This window comes from Mastomys coucha, unplaced genomic scaffold (assembly GCF_008632895.1).
Source record: "Mastomys coucha isolate ucsf_1 unplaced genomic scaffold, UCSF_Mcou_1 pScaffold21, whole genome shotgun sequence".
Classification (NCBI taxonomy): domain Eukaryota; kingdom Metazoa; phylum Chordata; class Mammalia; order Rodentia; family Muridae; genus Mastomys; species Mastomys coucha.
The window spans coordinates 144,966,780-144,988,807 of record NW_022196904.1 but is presented as its reverse complement, the minus strand read 5'-3'; the positions used below and the strand labels follow the sequence as shown (position 1 = coordinate 144,988,807).

The following is a 22,028-nucleotide window of genomic DNA, read 5'->3' as shown; positions in this document are numbered from 1 at the left end:
AGAGGGAGAGGGAGAGGGAGAGGGAGAGGGAGAGGAGAGAGAGAGAGGAGAGTTTTAGTATCTTCAGTGTACTGCTGCTTCATCTCTGCTCAGTTACTTGGAGCAGTAAATCTATCACAACGATTCCACAAACCAGTCATGAGACAGAAAATGTACTTATGCAGTCTCCAACCAAAGAGTATACATGATGGGACTCATGGTTCCAACTGCATATGTGGAAGAGGATGGCCTATTCGGTCATCAATGGGAGGAGAGGCCCTTGGTCCTGTGAAGGTTCTGTGCCCCAGTGTAGGGGAATGCCAAGGCCAGGAAGCCAGAGAGGGTAGATTGGTAAGCAGGCAAAGGAAACTTTTTTTTTTTTAATGGAGAGGAAACCTGGAAAGGAGATATCATTTGAAATGTAAATAAAGAAAATATCTAATAATAATAAAAAAGAATTAGATGGTGAGAAGAATGTTAAAAATTAGCCAAGTTCTTTCATTGTTTGAAAATGAAGAACTTAATTAAGCACAGGGAACATTTTCCTTTCTGTGAATATAAACACATGGGAAAATATAGTGATGTAAGAAATTTTATGTTGTCACAACAAATTAAATTCTGTCTTGAAAAAATGGTCTTAATGACCTAATATTGATAGTCATGGATTTGGTTATAAATTCAATGAATTTGAGTTAGCACAATCCAATATGAAGTGGCTGGTAATGTGCTGTCAGGATACCTGGCAAATGGTTCAAGAGGACCAGTATAGATCAGTAGAATTGAGAGTCTCAGATGCAAGCCCTGGTTCTGCCTCAAGTTAATTCAGAAGAATTTTTATGTCTGGACTCAATATTTTTTCCATAAATGAGACTAATGTTATCTTTGCAGTTGCTTGTCAGAAAACATTCAAAACAGAAGGTTCTAGAACTGTAGCAATGTCTTTGAAAGCTTCTGTAATGACCTAGTGAAGGTGAACCTGAAGGTGCAGACTATACACCTAGAATGCTCAGCAATGAACATGTGCTGTGTTATGAATCAGATCTATGTTATGTGAAAACAGGATAATTTATGAAATACAAATTTTACCATGACTCAATGTACAGAAAATTAAATATCTCATTAAGTTCAAAGACTTTCTGTGGAAATAACAGAAGTCTCACAGATCTTCCTCTATGGCCACAATTACACGATGATCATTATAAAGTATGGCATATCTGCAAGAATAATAAAGAAATATCAGTCACTTATAGACAATATATAACCAACTCTTAGACAAAACATAGATTTTTGTAAACTAGCAAGTACTGTTACCTGAATAAGGTAAAAGAATGAAAGTTGTTAAAATGGAGTAGAAAGTAAGAAACAATTAGAGAAGAGTATTTATCTCATTTAGTGAGAGTACAAATTTTGTATTAAATATTGAAATAAAGATGTATAGACAAATATATATGTATAAAACATGTCTTATTTAAAGATATATCATGAACAATATAGTAGAAATGTATGTAAATGGAGCACATTATTTTCAGAGTTAGAAATAAGTAGATACTATCTAAAGTTGATGAATACAATGAAAACAATTATAATAGTCAACCCTGATTAACGAATATTATTTAACTTTATACTGAGCAATGCTCTACTCTTCTTTCAGTATTAAATTATTTAGCATTTACAGTACCCCAATGACATAGGCATTTAATTTCATACAATGGATATAAAATTATAGCACATGAATATAAATTTAAACATTTATCATAAACACAAATATTATGTGTTCATTAATTGTTATATATAACTGCATAGTTTAGTGTATCTTCTCTATATATGTTATATATAATATATGTATGTATACATATATACATAAACACATATATGTACATATACACATATATATACATATATATACATACATATATACATACATACACCTACACATATAAATATATATGTGTGTATATATATTTAGGACTACAAGGCAAGACAATGGTGCCTGGATGGAGGAGAGATTTTTCTGATATTTGAGGCCTATATTTAAAGTGAATACTCTTAGAGGGAAGGAGAAAAACAGCAGGAAAAAGATGGGAAGAGTACTGGATAATGTAATATAAAAGAACAACTATGTACATGTATAAAATTGTAACAATCATGATAAAAAATTAACAATAAAAATTAATGGATACACAGAGTAACAGAGGCACAATAGGAATAGATGATATGAGTGAAGGAACAGATCTAAAGTACAGGATGATTATGAAATTAGTGTTTAAATTTGGGTGCTATATACTGAAAAATATTGACCCACACTATCCTAAATATTATGGTCTTTGAGTGGAGTGCTAAAAACTTAAGTTTAAAAAACTTACTTTTAGCATTATATGAATAGGTAATAGGTTTGAAGATGGTATAATAGCAAGAAGAATATATGAATGCATGTATAAAGAATTATTCAGCACAGAATAACAGGAAGATCAACTCCCTAGTTTTTTAAAGGGAATATAAGGGCAAAAGTTAAGGTCAGTGTGTGGAAGTGAAAGAGATACAGGATTCAGCATCAATTAAAGAATGAACAGGTGGGACTTATTAGAGATGAGGAAGCTCATGCCTACAGATGGGAAAGCTCATATAGACAATGGTTGAACACATATTGGTACACAGTAAAAGATATTCCTGCCTGCAATGGGAATGGAATGCAAGCACAAAAGGGGCATCTTCATTCTTCCCAAACCTGAGGATTAACTTTCTTGTCGTCACAGAAATTTCCAAATGTAAATGAGAATTAATTTGAAGCAGAAATAACAACTGAAAAGCCACCTCACGACCATGAGAGAAATATTTAAAGAAAATCAGTCAGATTAAGCAATTTCTGAAAAAATACTTTATGTACATAGACAGAAAAACAAACTTAATACCTACTACAGAGAAAAAGAGTGATCTTCAGTATTGGAATCTTTACAATGAATTCTTATCTTCTAATGAGTAAACAGTTCACACTGAATATGGACAGTATCAACCTCACCACGGTAACTGAATTCATTCTTGTGGGCTTTACTGACCACCCGGAGTGGGATATTCCTCTTTTCCTGATGTTTCTCTGCTTCTATCTGGTCACCATCCTAGGGAACTTGGGCATGGTCATTCTTATCCAGATGGATGTCCAGCTTCAGACTCCAATGTATTTCTTCCTGAGTCATCTCTCTATAATGGATGCCTGCTACACCAGTGTCATCACCCCTCAGATCCTGGCCATGCTAGCCACAGGGAAAACAGTCATATCCTATAATCATTGTGCTTCGCAGTTCTTCTTTTTCACCTTCTGTGCAAGTACAGAATGTTTCCTGTTGGCAGTAATGTCCTATGATCGTTATGTTGCTATTAGCAATCCTCTGCTCTACACTGTGGCCATGAGTCCTAGAAAATGCTGGAGTTTGGTACTGGGAGCCTATGTATGTGGGTTATCTGGGTCCATTCAAAGAACCACATGTACCTTCTCCCTCTCCTTCTGTGAAGACAATAAGATCAACTTCTTCTTTTGTGACCTTCCACCCCTGCTGAAGCTCGCCTGCAGTGACACAACAAATGCTGAGATTATAATTGTTTTGTTTGGGAACTTTGTCATCTTGGTGAATGCTTTAGTCATACTCATTTCCTACCTGCTCATCATCAAGACAGTAATGAGAATAAAGTCTTCAGGTGGCAGAGGTAAAACCTTTTCCACATGTGTCTCCCACCTCACTGCTGTGGCTCTTTTTTTTGGGACCCTTACCTTCATGTATATAAGGAGTGGTTCAGGGAAATCCCTAGAGGAAGATAAAGTTGTGTCTGTCTTCTATACTGTGATCATCCCTATGTTGAACCCTCTGATCTACAGCTTGAGAAATAAAGATGTAAAATCAGCCTTCAGAAAGCTCACTAGCAGGCAACAGGTCTCTCAGAGTATATAAAACTGAATGAGATGGTCTCTTTGTTATCAGTTTTGTATGCATATCATTCATATTTGAAGAGACACGAGTAATAAATGTATGAGTTACCCATGAACAGAGAGAATGCTGTCAGGTTGCTCCAGGAAAGAAGAGTTGTCATTAATTTTTTATTCAGCAACTGCAGTACATTTTTTATGGCTTTGTCTCCCAGAGCTCTCTAATACCATCACTTGGAGGAGGTTTAAGGGATCTTCTACAATTTTCATTTTGCCTTTGTTGCTACATATATTACTGTACTTCATGTGTCAAATATTATATTTTAGGACTCCTGTGAATTGAGTTAACTTGATTCTTTTGTTTCTTTTTTCATATATAAAGCAATTAATAAGTTTTCCTCCTTTATCATTGTACTGTCTTTCTTGATGCTGAGATATGACTAAAAGACCGTCTAAACTGTCTTGATAACTCAGTGATTTCTGCTTTCTTTATTCATGTGTTGATATCTTTGTAATGAACATGGGTAACTTACATGTGAGAAGGTGTCTACAATGACCAGTTCTGGCTTCCAAAGGGCAGTGCATTGCCACTCCTCCTTATCATAGCTCTTACTTCATGGAAATCTCTCATTCAAGTATGCTCTTTTAGGGTTAGCAATGTGAGTGAGTTCAGACAGAATCTTTGTAGTAGACTTGATGACCTGTGAATATATCAACTGCACCAGTCTGTAAAACTTCATAGGATATTTTTTCCCTTCATTTTCATGTCAAAAGTCAGATGAGATCTCAACAATTTTATTTTGTCACTATGTGTACTCTTTGGTTGGTGGTTGAGTCCCTGGGAGCTCTGAGGGTACTAGTTAGTTCATATTGTTGTTCGTCCTAAGGGGCTGTAAACCCTTCAGCTCCTTGGGTCCTTTCTCTAGCTTTTTCATTGGGGACCATGTACTCAGTCCAATGGATGGCTGTGAGCCTCTACTTCTGTATTAGTCAGGTACTGTTAGAGCCTCTCAGGAGAGAGCTATATCATGCTCCTGTCAGTCAGCACTTAGTGTCTATTTGGAATGATTTTTTTTGGTCAAAGATAGAGTTCTATTTTCATTTCAAGGCAACTTCAAAGGCAAATGAGACGTCACATATGAAATTTCCATTTAATAATCAAGAACAAATTTCCTTCAGACTCTTAAGTACTCAAAATTCACAGTAGTAGATAAGTCATGGAGTGGTTTGAATGTAAATCCTATTTTGCCTCTAATGCAGTGTGATGATTGTGTAATCATTTCATTTTCTCAGGACCAAAGTAAATACAGCAATTCCCAATTCAAATATAGTATAATAATTGAGTATGGTGGTAAGAAATTTCTTAGCATGTCAAGTGCTAATATAGATTTAGCCCTTCCTTTGTGTTCTTTAACATTCTAATATCAACCCTATATTCTTTATATAATTCCATGGACATTGACAAATTCAATGTTGATAATCCAATAGATGGTAAAAGGCAGTAGACAAAGGAAGATGAATTAGTCATTTCTACTCACCAAGAAGTCAAACAAACTTTCATGTTTATTTGGGAAAATATATTTATTACACACCACATAATCAATGGTAACTAAGGATGACATCTTTAAATTTTCTTTTTTTTTTTATTAGATATTTTCTTTATTTACATATCATATGATATCTCCTTTCCCAGTTTCCCCTCCAAAAACCAGAAAAAACAAAATAAAATAAATGAAAATAAACAAACCAAAAAAAATGTCCCCTTCTCCCTCTTGCTGTTCACCTATCCACCTTCTCCCACTTCCTGGCCCTGGCATTCCCCTACACTGGGGCATAGAAACTTCACAGGGCCAAGGACCTCTCCTCCCATTGATGACCAACTTGGCCATCCTCTGCTACATATGCTGCTGGAGCCATTAGTGTCACTATGTGTACTCTTTGGTTGGTGGGTGAGTCCCTGGGAGCTCTGAGGGTACTAGTTAGTTCATATTGTTGTTCGTCCTAAGGGGCTGTAAACCCTTCAGCTCCTTGAGTCCTTTCTCTAGCTTTTTCATTGGGGACTGTGTCCAATGGATGGCTGTGAGCCTCTACTTCTGTATTAGTCAGGTACTGTTAGAGCCTCTCAGGAGAGAGCTATATCATGCTCCTGTCAGTCAGCACTTAGTGTCCACAATAGTGTTTGGATTTGATGATTGAATATGGGAAGGATTCCCAGATGAAGCAGTCTCTGGATTGTTCTTCCTTCAGTCTCTGCTCCATAATTAGACTCTGCAACTCCTTCCATGGATTTTGTTCCCCTTTTAAGAAGGAATGAAGTATGCACACTTTGGTCTTCCTTCTTCTTGAGTTTCTTGCGGTTTGTGGATTGTACTTTGTGTATTCCAATCTTTTGGGCTAATATCCACTTATCAGAGAATGCACACTATGTGTGTTCTTTTGCGATTGGGTTACCTCACCCAGGATGATATTCTCCAGATCCATCCATTTCTCTAAGAATTTCATAAATTCATCTTTATTAAGTAACTGAGTAGTACTCCATTGTGTAAATGTACCACATTTTCTGTATCCATTCATCTGTTAAGGGACATCTGGGTTATTTCCAGTTTCTGGATATTATAAATAAAGCTGCTATGAACATAGTGGAGCATGTGTCCTTATTAAATGTTGGAGCATCTTTTGGATATATGCCCAGGAGTGATATAGCTGGATCCTCTTCCTGAGGTCCAATTTCCTGAGGAACCACCAAACTGATTTCCAGAGTGGTTGTACCAGTTTACAGTCCCACCAGCAATATAGGAGTGTTTCTCTTTCTCCACAACCTCTCCAGAATCTTCTGTCACCTGAGATTTTATCCTAGTCATTCTGATTGGTGTGAGGTGGAATGTCAAGGTTGTTTTGATTTGCATTTCCCTGATGACTAAGGATGTTGAACATTTCCTTAGGTGCTTCTCAGCCATTCGGTATTTGTCAGTTGAGAATTCTGTTTAGCTCTATACCCCATTTTTAATAGGGTTATTTGATTCTCTGGACTCTAACTTCTTGAGTTCTTTGTATATATTGAATATTAGCCCTCTATCAGATGTAGGGTTGGTAAAGATCTTTTCCCAATTTGTTGGTTGCCATTTTGTTCTATTGCCAATGTCTTTTGCCTTACAGAAGCTTTGCAATTTTATGAGGTCCCATTTGCCAATTCTTGATCTTAGAGCATAAGCTATTGGTGTTCCGTTCAGGAAATTTTCCCCTGTGCCCATGTGCTTGAGGATATTCCCCACTTTCTTTTCTATTAGTTTCAGTGTATCTGGTTTTATGTGGAGGTCCTTGATCCACTTGGATTTGAGCTTTGTACAAAAAGATAGTAATGACCTTGGACCTGTGAATGTTTTATGCCCTAGTGTAGGGAAATGCCAGGGCCAGTAAGCAGGAAGGGGTGGGATGATGAGCAGGGGGAGGGAGGAGGGAACAGGGGATTGTTTTAGTTTTTGTTTTATTTTATTTTATTCTATTTTGGAATGGAACCTGGGAAAGGAGATATTGTAAATAAAGAATATATATAATAAAAAATAATAAAAAACGAGAAGATAGTAATGATCGATTTGCATTCTTCTACATGCTAACTTCCAGTTGAGAGCCAGCAGCATTTGTTGAAAATACTGTCTTTTTTCCACTGGATGGTTTTAGCTCCTTTGTCAAAGATTAAGTGATCATAGGTGTATAAAGACCAAGTGATTTCTGGGTCTTCAATTCTATTCCATTGATCCACCTGCTTGCCACTATACCAATACCATGCAGTTTTTATCACAATAGCTCTGTAGTACAGCTTAAGGTTGGGGATGGTGATTCCACCAGAGGTTCTTTATTGTTGAGAATAGTTTTTGCTATCCTAGGTTTTTTGTTATTCCAGATGAATTTCCAAATTGCTTTTTCCAACTCTGTGAAGAATTGAGTTGGAATTTTGATGAAGATTGCATTGAATCTGTAGATTGCTTTCCGTAAGATGGCTATTTTTACTATATTTTACTCCCTGCCAATCCATGAGCATGGGATGTCATTCCGTCATTTGAGATCTTTAATTTCCTTCTTCAGATACTTGAAGTTCTTGTCAAACAGATCTTTTACTTGCTTAGTTAGAGTCACACCAAGGTATTTTATATTATTTGTGACAATTGTGAAGGGTGTTGTTTCCCTAACTTCTTTCTCAGTCCCTTTATCCCTTGTGTAGAGGAAGACTACTAATTTGCTTGGTTAATTTTATATCCAGCTACTTTACTGAAGTTGTTTATCAGGTTTAGGAGCTCTCTGGTAGAATTTTTGGGGTCACTTAAGTATACTATCATATCCTCAGCAAATAGTGATAATTTGACTTCTTCCTTTCCAATTCGTATCTCTTTGATCTCCTTTTGTTGTCTAATTGCTCTGGCTAGGATTTTAAGTACAATGTTGAATAGGTAGGGAGAGAGTGGGCAGCCTTGTCTAGTCCCTGATTTATTTATTTACATTTCAAATGTTATCCAATTTCCCAGTTTCCCCTCTGGAACCTCTCAATCCCATCACCTCTCCCCCTGCTTCTATGAGGGTGTTCCCTTACTCATGTACCCAAACACTACACTGGGGAATTGAGGATTCATAAGACCAAGGGCCTCTTCTCCCATTGATGCCTGACAAGGCCATCCTCTGCTACATATGCTGCTGGAGCCATATGTCATTCCATGTATACTCTTTGGTTGGTGGTTTAGTGTCTGAAAGCCCTGGAGTGTCTGGTTGGTTGATATTGTTGTTCTTTCTATGGGGTTGCAAACCCCTTCTGCTCCTTCAGTCCACTTTCTAACTCCTCACTGGGAACCCTATGCTCAGTCCAATGGTTGGTTCGGAGCATCCACTTCTGTATTTGTCAGGCTCTCGAAGAGCCTCTCAGGAAACAGTTATAACAGGCTCCTGTCAGAAAACACTTCTTGTCATTTGCAATGGTGTCTGGGTATGGTGTTTGTATATAGGATGGTCTAAAATCAGGGACTAGACAAGGCTGCACACTCTCTCCCTACCTATTTAATATAGTACTCAAAGTCTTAGCCAGAGCAATTAGACAAAAAAAGGATTTTAAAGGGATACAAATGGAAAAGGAAGAAGATAAAATATCACTATTTGCAGATGATATAATAGCATACTTAAATGACCCCAAAAATTCCATCAGAGAACTCGTAAAAGTGATAAACAACGTCAACAAACTGGCTGGATATAAAATTAACTCAAACAAATGAGTAGCCTTCCTATACTCAAAGGATAAACAGGCTGAGAAAGAAATTAGGGAAATTACATCCTTCATAATAGTCACAAACAATATAAAATACCTTGGTGTGACTCTAATCACACAAGTGAAAGATCTATATGACAAGAACTTCAGGTCCCTGAAGAAAGAAATCAAAGAAGATCCCAGAAAATGGAAAGATCTTCTATGCTCATGGATTGGCAAGATTAATATAGTTAAAATGGCCACGTTGCTGAAAGCAATCTACTGAAGTAGTTGGGATCCCCATTAAATTTACAAGTCATTTTTTCATAAGTTAGAAAGAGCAATTCTCAAATTCATTTGGAACATAAAACACCCAGGATAGGGAAAACTACTCTCAACAATAAAAGAACTTCTAGGGGAATCACCATCCCTGACCTCAATCTGTATTGCAGAACAATAGTGATAAAACTGCATATTATTTGTACAGAGATATGCAGGTAGATCAATGGAATAGAGTTGAAGACCCAGAAATGAACTTATATGCCTATGGTCACTTGAACTTTGACAAAGGGCCAAAACCACCCAGTGGAAAAAAGACAGCATTTTCAAAGTATGGTGCTGGTTCAACTGTGGTCAGCATGTAGAAGAATGTAAATCTATCCATCCTAATCTCCTTGTACAAATCTCAAGTTCAAGCTAATTAAGGACCTCCACATAAAAGCCAATACAATGAAATTAAAGAAGAGAAAGTCAGGAAAGAGCCTCGAGCACATGGGCACAGGGCAAAATTTCCTGAACAGAATACCAATGGCTTATGCTCTAAGATGAACAATAGACAAATGAGACCTCATAAAATTGCAATGCTTCTGTAAGGCAAAGGACACTCTCAATATGACAAAACAGCAACCAACCGATTGGGAAAAGATCTTTACCAATCCTACAATTGATAGAGGGCTAAGATCCAATATATACAAAATTATCCATTATACAGAACCATAATTATCAGGTGTAGTATTTTCCTAGTTTTGATATATCTTGTAATTTCCTTAAGGAATTTTGAGTTGACAAACTTATGCTCTATATATTTGTTGAGGTTCACGACAGCTTGCAAGGAGATGGTTCTTTCCTTCCACCATTCAAATTGTGGATATTGATTTAAGTAGGTAATACTGTGTAGCAGTCTTCTTAACCCATGAAGCCATCTTGTTGGCCATACTTTTTTATTAATATTGTCTCACTGTCCCCATTAGACTGTTTTTGTTGTTTTATTTTGTATTTCAGCTCATATTTTCTATAATTTTCTCCCCACATTCTATTGATGTGTCTTTCCACATTCCCTATTCTTTGACTTAATATGGTTTATATTTCAAATATTTCAGTTTAATATTTATTTAATTTCTCTTTTAGGTCTTACACCAAATTTATCATTTCATTTAGCTGGTTTCATCATTTTGGAACTTGTTAGTTATCTTTCTTAGTATATCTGAGTGTGCAGTGGATTATTTGTTTGGAATTTCATTTACTTCTCGCCTATTGAAATTCAATATTATGGGATTAACAATTGTTGGAAGAATCACTTTACTGTTTCTTATATTCCCAAAATGGGGTTTCTGAATCTGAGATTATTTTGTTGCTTACTCTATAAAATAAGCTGTATTCTTTTTATGAAATAATTTCCATATTCAAGTGGACTAGAATGTCACAGTGCTGAGGAACATAGTTTGCAAGGTATCTTATTGGTCCAGGATCACAAGGTACTTTGTATAGAGTTGCTATTACTCCCATAATAAATTATTCACTGTGAAAGAAATCACAATTTCTGCATATCTGTACTATGCATAAATCATACTGAAAATTAGCAATATTAATTTTTTTTACTTCAGTAATGTTTGGAGTGAATTTCAGACTTATTGACCCTGTGCTGAGCGGTGTAAATCTCAGTTCCCTCCTAGGTACTCCCTCTGGCTTGGCTGCATGCAGTGTAGAGCATGAATAAATGAGATCTTTGGTGTTCAGCAGATTTGGGGGTGTGTGATATTAGCACAAGCATGAGGACAGGTTGTAAGACATTGCCTCATAGTTGCTTTGTAACTCAGCTGGTATCCCCATTGACTTCATCCTCTGTTTTGCTGAGTTGATGTATGTGTACTATTTTTTTAAGTTATTTATTTATTTATTTATTTATTTATTTATTTATTTATTTATTTAGTCTTTGGTTGTGGATAGCCCTGGTCTTGTATTTTGATGCTAATTCTCCTCTCCCTGATAGCACTGCAAGCGAGGATCAAATCACATCACGAGCAAATCATGTATACAGGTGCCTTGTGAACCTTATCCCCACCTTAACTTTTCAAATAAAGGCTAAGGCCAATGATTATTCAGCAGTATGGAAGGTGGAGCTGAAATGTTTGGGGGAGAAGGGGAGAGAGGAGACTGGGAGGGGGGAGAAGGACGAGGTGGAAGGAAGATGGAGCTGAAGCACGTGACTTGGAGTAATTGCAAGTCCTATGGGATCTAATAGATGGGAATAGAGTAGTATAGTGGTAGATCTGCCCAATCTAGGCGAGTAGCATGTATATCAGTTAATTGAGTTGTGAATTGATTGATTTGGTAAATTGGGTTTAAAATTTACCACAACAGTCTTTCATCTTTTTTTCTTTTACAGTCCAGAGTTTATCCACTTCCTGGTCTATCCTCTGACTGATCCACATCCCATACCTCCTCCTCCCGTACTCCCCTACCCGTTCCCCACCCCTCCACCCCCACCCCACCAGACCTCCCCATTCCCTGGGGCCTCAAGTCTCTTGAGGGTTAGATATATCTTCTTTGTCTGAGTTTAGACCAAGCAGTGCTCTCTGTATATGTGTTGGAAGCCTCATATCAGCTGGTGTATGCTGGTGACTCAGTGTGTGAGAGATCTCAAGGATCCATGTTAGTTGAGACTGATTGTCTTCCTATAGGGGCCACCCTACTCCTCAGCTTCTTCCAATTTTTCCCTAATTCAGACACAGGGGCCAGTAGCTTCTGTCCATTTTTTGGATGTAAATATCTGCATCTGACTCTTTCAGCTGCTTGTTGGGCTTTTCAGATTCACGATGGGTCCCTGTTTGTAAGGGCACCATAGCATCAGTAAAAGTGTCAGGCCTTGAGGCCTCCCCTTGAGCCAGATCCCAATTTGGGCCTGCCACTGGACCTCCTTTCCCTCAGGCTCTTCTCCATTTTTGTCTCTGCAGTTTTTTCAGACAGAAATAATTCTGGGTCAGAGTTTTTAGCTGTGTGATGACAACCCCATCCCTCCACTTGATGCCCTGTTTATCTACTGGAGTTGAACTCTACACGTTCCTTCTTTCATCTATGGTTCCTCTCTTTGAGTCCTGAGAGTCTCTTACCTCCCAGGTCCCTCATACAGTCTAGAGGGTTCCCCCAACCTCCTACTTCCTGAGATTGCCTGTTTCCATTCTTTCTGCTGGCCTTTAGGACTTTAGTCCTGTTCCTCCCACCCAATACCTGATCATGTTCCCCTTCCTGTCCCCTTTCCTACTCAGGTACCTCCCTCCCTTCCCCTCCTTGATTGCTTTCTTCCCCCTTCTAAGAAGGATTAAGGCATCCTCACATGGGCCCTTCTGCTTGTTAACCTTCTTGAGTTCTGTGGATTGTATCTTGGATAATCTCTACTATTTTGGCTAATATCCACTTACTAGTAAGTACATACCATGTATGCAATCTACAGACTCAAGGCAATCCCAGTCAAAATCCCAACACAATTCTACAAAGACATGGAAACAGCAATTCTCAAATTCATCCATAAAAGTAAAAAACCCAAAATAGTGAAAACAATTCTTAACAATAAGAAATTCTGGGGTAATCAACTTCCCTGACCTCAAGTTATACTACAGAGCAATAGTAGTAAAAAACTGCTTGTTATTGGTACAGAGACAGACACACTGATGAATGCAATAGAATTGAAGATGCAGAAATAATACCACCTACTTATGGACACTTTGTATTTGACAAAGAGGACAAAATATACAATGGAAAAAAAAACATCTTCAATAAATGGTGCTTGTCTAACTGGCTGTCTGTATGTAGAAAAATGGAAGTAAATACACATTTGTCACCTTCATAAACCTTCATAAGAGGATCCTTAATCCTCTTATGAAGGTTTGTCTAACTGGCTGTCTGTATGTAGAAAAATGGAAGTAAATACACATTTGTCACCTTCATAAACCTTCATAAGAGGATTAAGGATCTCAATATAAAACCAGATATACTGAATCCAATAAAATAGAAAGTGGGAGAGAGCCTTAATTTCATTGGCAGAGGCCAAAACATGCCTAATCAGAATTCCAATAGCTCAGGTTCAAAGATCAAGAATTGGTAAATGGGACCTCATGACACTGGAAAGCATATGTAAGGCAAAGGTTCACAGCAGAGGAATTTCAAATGACTGAGAAGCACCCAAAGAAATGTTTGAAGTCCTTAATGATCAGGAAGATACAAATCAAAATAATCAAAATAATCAAAATAATCATTAAATTTCACCTTACACCAATCAGAATGGCTAAGATCAAAACCTCAGGTGACAGCATGAACTGGTGAGTATATGGAGAAAGAGCAACACAGCAATCTCCATTGCTGGTGGGAAGGCAAACTGTTAAAATCACTCTGGAAATCTATCTGGAGGTTCCTCTAGAGGTTGGACATAGATCTACCTGAAGATCCAACTATACCATTCTTGGGCACATACCCAAAAGATGCCCTACCTTGCCACAGGGGTACATGCACCACTATGTTCGTAGTGGCCTTATTTGTGATAGTCAAAAACTATGAAAAACCCAGGTGTCCCACAACAGAAGAATGGATACAGAAAATGTGGTTTACTTATACAATAGAGTACTATTCACCTATCAAGGACAAGGACATCATGAGTTGTGCAGGGGATTCAGTTGAATCGAGGGATTCATCAGTATCATTTAAAGTGGATGTCTTCAGGAATAGTTTGTTTTAGTAACCTAAAATATTGCCTCATCTTCTGACTTCCTATATTGTCTGTTTCTAATAAAACTCCTATATAAAATCCACTGTCTGTCTGGAATTTAAGTATCCTAGTTTACCAAATTAATCTACAGTTCTGGGTGAACTACCTACCAGTTATTTCCAACTCTATGTTTCCCTGGAGAATTTTCCATCAGCAAACGTGTCTATCTTTTCTCTAGAAGTTCTTAGAAAGGTCTTACTAAGCTGCTGGAGAACAGCATACAGTCAAAGAATGGTTTTCATGGGCCTCCAGAAGTCAGATTCCTTAGTAGCTATAATACACATTCTAGAACTCTTCAAGAATCAAGCAAATGTTAGACTCCAGATGGAAGGACAACTTTTAACCATTTTGTACTTCATTTCATCCTGTATATGTTTGTTCTCTGAGTACTTCTCAGTGAAGCACTTGTATTCTAGCTCTGACCAAGATTTGATTTTTTTCAGTTTCTTTAAGATTATAATATAACCACAACATTCATCCCTTTAATTTTTTCCTTCCAAACACTGCCATCAACACCTTCTTTGTTCTCTTTCAAGTTTGTGGCCTGCTTTTTATTGACTATTAGTCAATACATAAGTAATTTACATGTAAATATACACACACATTACTAAATATTAAATGCACAGTTTATATAATGTTACTTGTGTTTTTTTAGGGCTGGTCATTTGGTATTGGATAACCAAATGGTGTGCTCTTTTCTGGGGAAGATCACTTCTCATGCTCTCAGAATTCCTTGGTTGCCTATAATCCTTTGGATAGCATTGAGGCCTCAAGAACTTTCTGCCATTAGTTTTCCCTGCTGATGTTGTTCAGCTCATGTCTAAGCAGTCATGTTAGTGAGACTTTATGGGTGCGTCTTCAGATATTACTGGGAGATACTATCTCAGTGCAAACTTTCTGATCTGCCTCTTAAAATCTTTCTATTCCATTTTCCGCAATATTTCCTGAAATGATGTGGTTATATGGGTTAAGAAAGTTAGTATAATATGTAGGTCTTCTCTGAAACCCAAACAGAAATTCTAGCATGTTATTTAATTTTAATAACAAGAGAAATATACCAAACTTTCTTCTGATTTTTCCAATCATTTCCAAAAGGGGGATGAATAATAAACACCTCACATTCAGTTTAACAATAGGCTCTCCTGCTGGTAATAAATGAAATAGTCTCATTTCTGCATACCCTCCTTTACTTTCCCCCAATCTGTTCCAATTTCCACTGTAGTGTATATAGGAAACATAAACATCAGTAGATATATATACTTATACACAATAGTTTCAAAACACATTTAATCTCAGAAAGAGATGACAAATTTTGTGAAAACACATAGGGTGAAAATCCTTAAGCTACACATCAGGTTCTGATATTTCGAACAACTTCTTTACAATATACCTTTTTATCTTCTGGCATCTGTAATTTCAAAACACTGGCTTACTAATTATCAAAATATTTATCCACATGTTGATACTTAGTAACATATGAGATATATTTCATCTTTGACACTGTTTTACAATACTAGAACATTTTGAATTATAGAATACCAAGTAGGTGGACGGAAACAGTCTAGGAGTCTACTGAAGATGACCTATGTAGTTAATAGCCTTCAAGAAATTACTATGAAGCTGAAGAAACAAGACTAACCACCACTAAATAATCATGGACGACAAAATACAAATGCAAGTTATATGGTTCTAACAAAAATGATTGTAGGTTCCAGAGGCAGGAAATAGGTGAGAACTGGAACAAAGAAAGGTGGCTGTAGAATGCTGGATATGAATCTTGAGGGAAGGTGGGCAAGCACACTCCCCAGAGCAGAGGCAACTGAAGCATATTTATACCACTTCAGGTTTGTTGCTCTCTGAGTCAAAAACTATGCTTTATTATGAAAATTGGAGGAGACAGTTCTGTTGAGTTTCAGACGTGACTTGTAACTAGACAGTGAGGGTAAGAATATAAGAAATATAGAGAGGCTTTTATGTGAAGACCTCAGGTCTGACTTTTAGGCCATATGCTGACTAACTCAGCAAAACATTTCCAATCCCTGCAGAAGCTGCTTATGAGCTCCAGAACACAAGTCTTAAGAATTAACATATAACCTTGAATGTTAGGTTTCATCCTCTAAAAGATGGAAAGATGTGAAAATAAGCCTCTGCTTGGGAGAAATTATGGGGCAAAAGTGTGTGTGAGCTTTCCCCAGAAGTCTTAGCTGTTGTCCCTGGAGCTGATTTATGATTCAAGGGAAAACTTTTCCACTCTGTAGCTCTTACAGAGCCATTCCCCAAAGCATTTTAAATACCCACTGGTTTTCTCAGCAACAAGAAATCCCAAAATGGATCAATTATACTGAAGTATGTTGCAATCTCAGCTGCTTTCTATAAATGCATAATGACTTTGCTAATTTTATTTCAAAGGCTCTGAGTTGAATAGGATGAATCTACTACATGTGAAACCTGGAAAGAAACTGGGTATTTCCTAAAAAACCATTGAAGGCAAATTGGGGATAAAATATGGTCATTATTACTGGACTTTCTCTTTTAAATTTCTCTTAACTTATGTGTATTAATGTTTTTTCCTACATGTATTTTGTGTACCATATATGGACCTGGTATCAGCAGAGGCCAGAACAAGGCATCAGATCCCATGGAACTGGAATTATAGATGAATGTAAGATGCCATGTGGGGGAAAGGGATGGAACCCAAGTCATCTGAAAGAACAGCCAGTGCTTTTCAATAATCATATGTTTCTCCAGCTCCACACTTTCTTTTCTTAGGGCACCAAAGTTGCCATTCCATTTCCATCTAAAATACACAGGTACATATGGGTCATTTTGTTTTGCAACTACCAGCTTTAATTTCCTTGGACTTGGGTATCATTATGTACTTTTAGAATATACAGTTTCTTTAGTGAGGCTGCTCTCACAGTGTAGAGCTTAGTTTTGGGATTTGTCTGAGAATCTGAGTTCAGCCCTCTAATATCTGTGCTAAAAGGTGGGATAACAACATATATTAGAGCTATATCTTTGGAATAAATTAAACCTTGATTAATTCCAGATTTACTTGTTGCGTTGATCTCAGAAAACTTCTTTACCTATTTAACTTTAGTCTCCTTAAGGACAAAATAACATCTCTTTTCTAGAGTCACAATGTTGTGTAAGATAAAATGTACAGCATATGCATATTAGAGTTACATCCTTGGAATATGCTAAAACTAGGTTAGGGTCCAGATTTATTCATCTTTATCCATTTAATATTGGTCTCTGCAAGGATCAAATAACACCTATTTTCTGGGGTCACAGGACTGTGAGATAATGTGCACAGAACATGTCATATTGTGATTGGCCCAGAGCAGGTGTTCCATGAGCCAAATACCAGTGTTTAGAAAAGCAAGGCCTAAATTAGTTTAAGTGCAGTCAGGGGATTGAGGTAGAATCTAAATATCCATTTATCTTAATATTGACATTTCAGACAGATTATTTAATGCATCTAGGCTTATTTTTCTTATCTGTAAAATAAAAGTAAAAATTTGAACATTTTGATGTAGGATTATCAAGTTGGTAGGAAATAATAATTTTATCATGTTCAACATCTACCTGCTACCTGACTCCAAGCAAAGGCTCAGTAAGTGTTTAATAATGTTTTGTGAGACTGATAAGGTGATAAAAGATAGCTTTAATCTACTTTTATGAAAACACTCCCACCTCTCAGGGAGTCGACCCTTGCAAGAAATAAAAGAAAGAGGTTGAGAGCAGATTGAACGTTAATGTAAGTACAATTTTTTAGGGTTAATCTTTTTTGAAAATTAATTTTAGATAATATATCTCTTTTCTTGTCAAGGATCTAATGTTCTTCATTGTATATTATAAATAATAATACCAACTCAAAAATATCCACAATTTTTTTTTAATTTTTCACGATTCACAAAATGTTGCTGCATTAAGTAAGGCAACAGACTTCCTTTATTCTAGGAGCAAACCAATTTGATTTGCCTCAAATCCTTTAAATTGAATAGTAAAAACGTGATATCACCAGTGTCACCTTGAAAGTTTCTCAGGGAAATATCTAAGAAACTTATGTAAACAGATTTCACACTTTAGAAAAAATTAAGGTTCTTATTCACTAATATATACATATTCATATATATATAAGACAAAAAGGAATCTGCCTAAACATGAAGGAGTTTGGAGGAATCCATACAGGCTTGTGGATATAAATATTTATAAAATGGTAGAGATGCATTATGCTAAGTGAGACATTTTTAGTTGTGGATTCCATAAAAATGATAATCATGCCACTACAGCAAACAAAATTCATAGATAAGCTTATTGAAAATAGTTTCTTAGTAATTTGATTTATATGATCACATTTTTATAGAATCAATAACTTTGATTTATCATGTTTCAATCTGAGTGCCATGTTGGGGGATGAGGCACTAAGATAAAAGGCAAATGTTTCCAGGGGAGCTATGTAGGGTAATGGAAACAGAGGTCTTTAAAATAGATAGTGATTTGCGTGCATGTGAAGTCAGTGGGGAAACTTCATATCCAGCTTTAGTTTCTCTTTCATAAATAGTATGTTATTAGTATCTGCCTAATGATCTATTGCCAATGATCTATAAAATACTTAAGTATCAATGCCTTTGAAGCAAGGAGATATGTATCTGAGTGTCCATGAGGAAGTTCTCAGCATCTTAAGAAATTTTCTGAAGAGACAGAATATATGTAGAAAATGGTCAGTAGCTATGCATGTAGGGTGAACAATGTGACCCACACCTGTGCCACATGACAGTAAGAAGTCGTAGGAAATGGAAAATTTTCCAAAACACATTGTAAAGCAAATCAAATACAATTATTTTGAAAAACTGACAAAGTATAGGAAAAGAACATTAATTTCACATGATGTTTGAAAACTTTTCCAAATATCAACAGGATTTTTTTTAGTGCATAGCACATATGCAATTATAATAAGGAAACACCACTTACCATTTTACTATCAAACCCACAAGCAAAGTATAGAAAAACTAGACAAAAGAACAAGAACTGTTATAGTAATGTGATAAAAGACAAAAATTATTTTATAGAGAAGAAAGAATAAATCAGGAGGAATTTATTTCATTTAGTGAGAAGACAAAAATAGCTAATTTACTATGTCAAATATGCCTATGTATGTGAATCTGTATCTTTAGAAATTTATAATCTAAATATACATTGTTAATGATATACAAATGTAAACACAGAAAAAATATGAGTGAAATATATTTCAGAAAAGAAAAAATAGATCATATCTAAATTTTTAAATAGTATTAACAGTAATAATACCAATAAGTGACTTTATGTAGGTTTTTCTGAACTGGACATTAGTCTATATCTTTTACAGATATTATATTATTTAATATTTAAAATAACCTTATAATAGAGGAATACTATTTTCCATATCTTACATAAAAATAAGCTAGAAGGGGCAAGTCACATTACCAAAGCCACATAATAAAATGAAGAATGTAAGACAGTATGTTGAATATGGTAGCCTCTGAGCCAAGTGCTCATGACTAGAGTGCAGAGAAAAATAGGACAACCATTTAGGACTTCCTGAGGGGAACTATCTATCTAAGTATCTATCTATCTATCTATCTATCTATCTATCTATCTATCTATCTATCTATCTATCTATCTATCTATCTATGCTTCTATCTAAGTATCTATGTATCTATGTATCTAAGTATCTATCTATCTAAGTATCTATGTATCTATGTATCTATGTATCTATCTATCTATCTATCTATCTATCTATCTATCTATCTATCTATCTATCTATCTATCTAAGTATCTATGCTTCTATCTAAGTATCTATGTATGTATCTAAGTATCTATCTATCTAAGTATGTATCTATGTATCTATGTATCTATGTATCTATGTATCTATGTATCTATGTATCTATGTATCTATCTATCTATCTATCTATCTATCTATCTATCCATCCATACATCCACCCACATGTATGTATTTTGTGTGTGTGTGTGTGTGTGTGTGTGTGTGTTTCTGCAGTATGCAGGCCCACACAGGCTATAACACACCTGAGAAGATAAAGGGCTAACTTTCTAGAGTTGGTTCTCTCCACTCACCTTGTGGGATATGGGAACTAATTCATATTTTCCTGCTTGCTGGTTCCTGAGTAGGCATTTTTCTCTGACTGCTTCAAGAAACATATAATCAGAAAAAAAAATATTATGTATGCTCCAGAAGCAATATGAAGATAAAATTTATCATATTCAAACCTCTGTAAGAATAGCATGAAAAGAAAACATTAGGTGGATTCAAATGTCAGGAAATGTTAAATTTAGGTCACCATGTGGAAGGTATGAACAGACAGATTCCATCATCATATACCATATAGTAGGTGTGTGATGAAAGGTAATAAGGTTGGAATAGATGTTGCTTTGGTTCATTCTAAACCTGAGAGGCTCATATGTATCTTCTCTTGACAGAAAATTCCAAGCATACACTAAAATTAATCTGGATTAGAAACAACAGCAGGAAGCTTAGACTCATTGAATATAGATGAATAAGCCTGGTTCAGGATTTCTGAAACAAGCTTTATAAATAAGTTCACAGTTGTAAACTCAACTTCTAGCATAGAGAAAAGGACTTTGCAACTTTGTCCTTTTTTTGTAAATTTTTCTTCATTCTCATCTTCAGATTAACAATCTGCATTGATTCTATGGCTAAGAATAACCTTACAACAGTAACCAGGTTTGTTCTCATGGGCTTTATTGACTTGCCTAAGTGGGAAGTCCCCCTTTTTCTGGTGTTTCTCAGCTTCTATCTTATCACCATTTTTGGAAACTTGGGCATGATCATTCTTATACAGGTGGATATACAACTCCACACTCCAATGTATTTCTTCCTGAGCCATCTCTCTCTATTGGATGCCTGCTACACCTCAGTCATCACCCCTCAGATCCTGGCAACACTGGCCAAAAACAAAATGATCATCTCCTATGGCCAATGTGCTACCCAATTCTTCTTCTTCACCATCTGTGCAGCCACTGAGTGTTTCCTGCTGTCTGTGATGTCCTACGATCGCTATGTTGCTATTAGCAATCCACTGCTCTACACTGTAACCATGAGTCCTAAAAGATGCTGGAGTTTGGTGGCTGGAGCCTATATTGGCGGGTTGTTTGGGGCTGTCTTAAGAACCACATGCACCTTTTCCCTCTTCTTCTGTGAAGATAATCAAATCAATTTCTTCTTTTGTGATCTCCCACCCCTGCTGAAGCTGGCCTGCAGTGACACAACAAATATTGAGATTATAATTGTCTTTTTTGGGAACTTTGTCATTTTGGCCAATGCCTTGGTCATACTCATTTCCTACTTGCTCATCATCAAGGCTGTCATAAGGATGAAGTCTTCAGGTAGCAGAGGTAAAACATTCTCCACATGTACCTCCCACCTCACTGCTGTGGGTCTTTTCTTTGGGACACTCATCTTCATGTACATACGGAGTAGCTCAGGCAAATCCCTAGAGGAAGACAAGGTAGTATCTGTCTTCTACACTGTGATCATCCCCATGTTGAACCCTCTTATCTACACCCTGAGAAACAAGGATGTAAAGGCTGCCTTCAGAAAGGTTACTGGTAGATCCCAGGTGTCTCAAACTTTACAAAATTGATTGAAAGGATAAGTCAATTTTGTTTTTACTACTGATATTTCCTAGTGAGTGTCCTGTTACCTTAAACAGAGGAAGCAAGTAAGTGTTGAAGAGTGTGAAGCACAATGTGGTGAAATTTGTACTCACCAATTCCATTTTCTTTTTTCTTATCTTTTTCTCATTCCCAATTTGTCACTTCACAGTGGTGGCTACTGATGCTCTACT

At 36.4% G+C, this 22,028-nt stretch overlaps 2 protein-coding genes across 2 annotated transcripts; both read left to right on the top strand.

Annotated features, from left to right (window-relative positions):
* Positions 1–2,911: 2,911 nt before the first annotated feature.
* On the top strand, positions 2,912–3,949 carry LOC116101104 (olfactory receptor 9I1-like). Its single transcript, XM_031384790.1, has one exon. It carries the CDS (start codon positions 2,934–2,936, stop codon positions 3,918–3,920), a length of 987 nt encoding a protein of 328 aa, XP_031240650.1. The 5' UTR covers positions 2,912–2,933; the 3' UTR covers positions 3,921–3,949.
* A 16,924-nt stretch (positions 3,950–20,873) lies between these two features.
* LOC116101103 (olfactory receptor 9I1-like) lies at positions 20,874–21,824 on the top strand. Its single transcript, XM_031384789.1, has one exon. The coding sequence runs from the start codon at positions 20,874–20,876 to the stop codon at positions 21,822–21,824; it is 951 nt and encodes a 316-aa protein (XP_031240649.1).
* The last annotated feature ends 204 nt before the right edge of the window (positions 21,825–22,028 follow it).

Coding starts and splice junctions, on each gene's coding strand:
- LOC116101104 (XM_031384790.1), top strand. CDS start 2,934: ATGAATTCTTATCTTCTAATGAGTAAACAGTTCACACTGAATATGGAC.
- LOC116101103 (XM_031384789.1), top strand. CDS start 20,874: ATGGCTAAGAATAACCTTACAACAGTAACCAGGTTTGTTCTCATGGGC.